The 6463-nt window shown below is 45.0% G+C and overlaps 2 protein-coding genes across 2 annotated transcripts in view; one reads left to right on the top strand and one right to left on the bottom strand.

Moving 5' to 3' along the window:
• Positions 1-1232, top strand: part of MRPL35 (mitochondrial ribosomal protein L35) — a 5126-nt gene extending 3894 nt beyond the window's left edge. The window contains exons 2-4 of the mRNA XM_010000279.1: positions 20-74; positions 663-807; positions 1044-1232. Of these exons, the coding sequence (XP_009998581.1) occupies positions 20-74; positions 663-807; positions 1044-1232 (389 nt within the window). The remainder of the gene's footprint in view (positions 1-19; positions 75-662; positions 808-1043) is intronic.
• Positions 1233-5453: 4221 nt separating this feature from the next.
• Positions 5454-6463, bottom strand: part of REEP1 (receptor accessory protein 1) — a 42754-nt gene continuing 41744 nt past the window's right edge. Inside the window, 1 exon segment of the mRNA XM_010000225.1 lies at positions 5454-6052. Within this exon segment, the coding sequence (XP_009998527.1) occupies positions 6042-6052 (11 nt within the window). The 3' untranslated portion in view covers positions 5454-6041.

Below are 6463 nucleotides of genomic sequence, written 5' to 3'. Positions count from 1 at the left end.
CCGGCCCCGCGGTGGGAAGCGGCCCCGGCCCGGGGGCCGCTGCCCGGGGGAGGCAGCGCCTCGCTCCTCAGCAGGTACGGGCTGCGCCGGCCGCTCTGCGCGAGGAGCTTAAACCTGGGTTGATGTCAAGCTCCGTGGCTGAGGAGCTGACTGGGGGCACAGGCTGTGCAGGAAGCCTCGCTGTGAGCGCCGGCACCGTCTGTCTTTGCTGGTGATTAACGCTGTGGAAGTGACTTCTGAACGCCAGTGGTTCAGTGTTTGCATGTGAGCGCTGAACCTCTTTCCTTAGGTGGAAAAGCTGTTGTGTGTGGAGTGACTTGGGTATTAATGTAGCCCACCGCTGCAGTTACAGTGTTCCGAGGTGCACGCTGATTAAGTGGTGTGTGGTAATCGCAGCATCACAGCCTGGTTTGGGTTGGAAGGGACCTTAACTATCACCTGGTTCCAAGTCCCATGGGCAGGGACACCAGGTTGCTCCAAGCCCCATCCAACCTGACCTTGAACACTTCCAGGGATGAATGCTTGTTAACCTTAAAACGAGTCACAGCCACTTCTGATTTCTCTTTATGTGAAAAAAAAAAAAAAGGCAGTGATTACTTTTAGAAAAATACATTTAATTCCTCTTCTACTTTTTTTCCCCTGTTTTGGGGGTGTTTTTTTAGTGTCACCTCTCTACTTCCAAGTATACTTCAACAGCCAGTGAGGACTGTCACTTACTACAGCTTGAGGAAAGGAAAGAGGAAAACTGTGAAAGCTGTCATCGAGAGGTTCCTCCGGCTGCACAACGGCCTCTGGGTTAGGAGAAAGGTAAGATTTGAATAGTACTTCTTTTTTTTTCTTTTAGTAAAAGCGTTTTTACAGTCAGCGAGCTAGTTGCTGTCCTTCCGTTAGAGGGCAGCAGCTAGTATAGGAAGTTGAAATCCTATAGAGAGACTTCTGGCTTCGTGCAAGGGGGGAACTTGTCCCGGATTGCTCACCAGTCTTGCTCTGTGTGTGTCTTTGCAGCCACCCACTGAAAAGTCTCGTGTGTTTTCTCCTGGCAGGCTGGCTACAAGAAGAAACTGTGGAAGAAGTCAATTGCCCAGAAGAAGCGTTTGAGGGAGCTGATGTTGTGCAACAGGACACAGTGTAAACTCCTGGATAAAATGACCACTTCCTTCTGGAAGAGAAGGAACTGGTACGTTGATGATCCCTACCAGAAGTACCATGATCGCACCAACCTTCGTGTCTAGAAAGCTGCTGTTTCAGTTGGGCCATCTCTAGGAAAGGTGGTGGCACATCACTCTGCAACACCTTTTCCTTTTCTAAATAAACATGCAGATCATTTGATCAGGATGATGGGTGTCAGTGTCCCAAATAAAGGAATATTCAAGATGCAGTTTGTGTTTGGCTTAGCAGAGGTCAAGCTGCATGTTCTGACATCTGTTGGTTTCCTGTGATTGTCTGTAACATACATGAATGAATACAATCTAAACATCATTAAAAGTGAACAATTTCGTGTGTTTAATCTTATTTTTTTTTTAAATAACCTCAGGATGTATTTTGCTGGGTCCACATGTATTGGTAGCTCACTGAATGCAGTGTCCTTGGGAAAGGGGAGAAAGCAGGACAGGTTCTGTTTCAGTTTTTGTTGCCTGTCATGACCCCAAATAAAGCATTGCTGTGTCTCCATGCTAGAGGGGACAGAAACAAAAAATGTCATGTCTACAGGGAGTTTTTATAACTCATTTAAAAATCTATTAACTGCTAACTGCCATGGCAAGGCTCACATTTTGTACACTGTGTGTTTGGTTTTTTTAGTGGAATGTATGATTTGGGTCCTACACTACATTCTGAAGCAGTCCATTCTATACTTTCTTGTTTTTATCCTTTCTTTAAGCCTAATTATGCCTCATCCTGCTTATCTCTGACCACACATCTATGGAACAAAACCAAGGGTTTGTCACCAGGTCCTTTTGGAGTGTACAGTGCATCTGGGCTCTGGTTTCACTAAGGGCTAGGTTGGAGGTTTTCTCTACCAAGCTGATTGATTCTTCAGGAGGTGTATGAAAAGCAGTTGCTTTAGCAAAAGCTTCAAAATCTTTGCTCATAATTAACCTGTTATTAAGTAGATGGTCCCCAGTTATCAGCTCCAGAGCCACCTGGATAGCAAGAGAAGGTTTGCTGTGCAAGCCTGTAGCACTTCAATGAATTCACTCATTTACTCAGTGTTCAGTAGCTGTATTATTTTTTTTCCAGTTCATAATACAGAAAGAAGTTCTGAAGGACATGCAGCACTTAGTGAATACATCTATATACAGTCAGCCAGAATTGAGATTAAAAATAATACAGCGATCAAAAGTAATTATTCTGGCCTGCCAAATACATTGAACAGACTAAAGATGTTTTCTTCTTTTTTTTTTTCCATGATTTTTTTTAAATAAAAGATTAAGACTTTATTCAAGATGTGTATCAAGCAGTGTAACAAAACCAGCAAAACATCAACCTTTGGAATACTGTTGTAACAGCCATTGTCGTGAGGCATCTACCATTCAATCACAGATCCTTTCTACCCATCACAGGAAAGAAATCACATGAAGTGCACAATTATGACCCTTAAATAGTCCATCGAAATGCAAATCCCAGTGTAGTGTTCTCTGTTATTTCAGATACTGTGCTAGATGCAAAACGAGTACCCAGAACAAAAGGCAGGAAGAGACTGTGATTAACATTGGGTCACAATGTGATAAGCATTGGGTCACAAGTAGGAGGCTCCATCACTAGGTGAGAACACTTCAGAGAGCAGTCAGGACAGCAGGTTGTTTACACGAGGATAGGGAGCATCTCTCCAAGCAGATTTCTCCCTCTCATTAGGGATAAATAACCTGATTGGCCTTTCCTTCTGTGCTGGGTTTGCACTTACACTGTTCAGGTTAGGGTGGGGTTAATTCCAAGGTGACAGTGGTACACACGAGGCCTGTCTTGTCTACATTGAATGTGATCCTGATTCAGCACTCAGGGGCTGTGGCTGCACTGACACTGGCCCCTACAACAGGAGAGGAGGTGTGGAGGGCTGCACTGAGCTGCTCCAGCTTGTTCTCATAACTGTGGTGATTTTATGGTAAATAAGATAATTCACAGGCTTCCATGGTTTTCCATGGACCATCTTCAGCTGCAGTCTCCTTCCCCTCAGCCTCAATTTTACTTAAAATAATGCAAGTTTCACCTAAGCCTGTATTGTTCAGGGCTGGCCTGTTTCCTTCAGGGTGACACTCTCCAGGCTCTCTCTGAGAAGCCAGGAGGTGTCTACCTACCCTACAACACTGACCCTAGAGCCCAGCTGCCTGAAGGGTCCCAAAACCACGTTCCTCTTGAGCCCGATCTGTTGCTATTTTAAACCAGCAGCTGCAAGACTGCTTTGGGAGGAGTCATCGCGCCGTCACGGCCTGAGCTGGGATGGGAGGAAGCTGAAAACTACTCCCCAAGAGGCCACGATCTTCCCCTTGCTCAAATCCTGCAAACTCCCGCTTGCCAGGAGGGGTCAGGGTGAGCCCAGGGAGGCGACTCGCTGATCAGGGCTTGTTCCTTGAGAGAAAAACTAGGAACAAAAGGCTTCACTTCTGGTGGTTATTCCCAATGAACATAAGTAGCCAGAGTGAAATTACGGCCTTGGGGCAAAACCTGTAAACAACCTGTGGGTGGAAATGAGGAATCAAAAGCAAATGGCCGTTCTCTTCTGTACACAGAACACTAGAGCACTAAGTGTACGTGGTTAGGCATTCACATTTCTTGTCTATCTATACACAAATATACAGCTCAGTTGATAAATTAATACATTTCTGCCAGAGATATGAAAAGGTTTATTTTTTTTTTCTTCTCGTTTATACAGTGAATGTTTTGATAGAGATATAAGGCAACTCCCTTGTCAACAATTTCACCTCAGCACGTCAGAAATGCTAAACAGTCAAGTTTACAGTAAAACAGCAGATCAGATGCACATTTAATCATTTTGGTGAGAATCAATGTTAATACAGTGTGTCTGAGAAGAGAATCTGTCAGATGTTACGTAGCTCTATGTTGTTGGGGTTTTTTGGCGTAATTGAGTGCAAACTTGTCAGCTTCTTTTTATCTTAGGGCAGCCCATTGCATAGCAGGGAAACAGGTCGCTGGAAACAGGATTTTGTTTTCTGCTAACACTGCAGGCAGTTTCTCTATTTCTTTAAAATGTTTGCCAAAAGAAATCAAATACACTCTAAAGCTGCTTAAAAATAAAACACACAAGCTTAGCTTCTCAGAGCTTTTGCTGAGTGTCTTCCAAGGACTGGCTCTTCTGCAACTCCTATTTGAACAGGTTTATTGGGTTTTTTTCCAATTTACTGTCTGAAGACTTTTTCTTTCTTGCCCATTGCAAAATATGATTGGATTAGCACGTGTAAAGGAAATAAAATTCTCAGGTAATGAGGCCAAATATTGTGGCAGACACAGGAAATACCTGCTTGCCTTTTCCACTTCCTAGCCGGGTCAGACAAAGGTTTGCGCATGTGCATAATGAATTTCTCTCTTCCCCACGTATGTAGGAAGCTCTGGAGGAAACCTCAGGGATCCATCAGCCAGGGACAGCTGGGATATCGATGCATATCCGGCAGGGAAAAGGTTTCAAAGGCCACTTCAGATTTATCTCTGAGCCTGACACACTCCCGCCGGCTGCTGGCATCCTGGGCTAGATGAACAGTACTGCTCACCACCAAGCTCCTGTACTGATCCATTAGTGATGGCACATCCTACCTAATGCTAAATGTTTCTCTAGTCTATGTGACAGGTCCAAGGGCAAATACAAAGGGCCACGTAATTAACTGATGTGTGAATCTCACATGCTCAACACTTACAAGAGACACCAACTCGAAGCACGAATACACAAACCCTACCACGTCTTCCTCTTCTTTTATATTTCTCATTTATATATGGATACAAATACATCACTCCATCTGGTTCTTGGGGTTCTAACCAAACTCCATGCTACAGGCAAAACTCCAGGCTCCAAAAAGCAGCTCAGACCCAGCGCCCTGCTCTGCTCATTCAAGTAAACCAGCAGCACCTCACTGAGAGAGCAGGGCACAGGGACTGACACCTGCAGGCAGGGGAGGGAGGCGCGGTTTCCCCTGGAAGAGCGTCCCTAAAGCGATTCTAATTTCGGTCGCTGCACCTACTACAAGCCTGGCTTGCTCACACTTTAACAACCAGCAGCAGGACGTTTGCCACAGCGATGCCATCTAGTTCTTCTGCCAGCCGTGGCTTTCCATGCAATACTCTGCTTGCTCAGGCTGATCAAAATTAAGACTCCCCCTTCGTTATATGATTAAAACCATCTGTTTTTTTTCTCTTGCATGTCTCCTCCTCATCCTCTGTAAGTGGTTTTGCCTCTATGTTTTTTTAGCACAACGATTTCTCAGAATACATGTGACTTGCAGAAACAGAGTTGTAGCTCAGCTTTCACGAATGAATCCTGGACATTTTGTACAAAGTACTTTGACATTTGTTACATCATTCACAGTCTTGAGGAGGAAAGGAGAGAAGAGAAATCCGTGGCTTCTGCAAATCCACTTCATTAATGATAAAGTCATAAATAAATACACTGTCAATGTATCATCATGAGCAACTGATTATTTTTTGTTTCTGCTGTGCATTCACAGAGCTATGCAGACACAAATAAGAATTGTAAAGGTACAGCTTTATGGGATTAGCATGAGTGGGTGCACACTCTGCAAACCAAACAAGGACTCTAAACTTGCAGGTGTCTGCCAGACTGTCCTACCCACATCACGGACAAAGGCCAGAGGGGTGTAACAGGAGAATACAGAGAGAGGAGACAGAAAGGCCATGTCTACCATGCTGTACATCAAAGCACATCCATCCCGCTGCTGTTTCCTACATTAGTAACAAGTAGCTCTTTAAGGCAGAAGAGAGACATTCTGTGGATCTTGGTGCTATTGGCTCATTGCACTCACATTGTTTCAGTGGCAGAGGACGAGGTACTTTTCTTCCTGAAGCGAGGTCTAAGGGTCCTAGGCGGTGCCTGCAGAAAACCAAGAGAAAACTTCAGTGGCATAACAGGAAACATTCTTTCTTTCCTTAAAACTCACCCGTCTTTGTGGTGCCTCCTTGGCAATGATCACATTCCAGGCATGAAGATCTTGGCCCTGAAGCTGAGGACTAACCCCTTTAAAAATCCTGCTGGAGTCCTCTGCCCAGGTTAGACCAACACCTTCTTCAGTGGTGCTTGGTTAGAGCTGCAGCTGAAGGTTGCTAATAACAAAATGGTCAAGACAAATTGGTGCAATTTACAGCAGCTCATGGATCAAAAGAGCAAAGTGGTGGCAGACAGCCAACTCCCAGCCAATCCTGCACTGTCCAACCCTGCCGCAGCTCCCCTGAGGGTACAGCTCCTTGGGGCATTACAAAGCTGAAGGGGTAAAACACACTGGGC

The sequence above is a fragment of the Chaetura pelagica genome, unplaced genomic scaffold, assembly GCF_000747805.2.
Source record: "Chaetura pelagica isolate M959 unplaced genomic scaffold, ChaPel_1.0 scaffold116, whole genome shotgun sequence".
NCBI lineage: Eukaryota > Metazoa > Chordata > Aves > Apodiformes > Apodidae > Chaetura > Chaetura pelagica.
The sequence above is the reverse complement of the archived record's forward strand: the minus strand, read 5'-3'. Positions and strand labels throughout refer to the sequence as shown.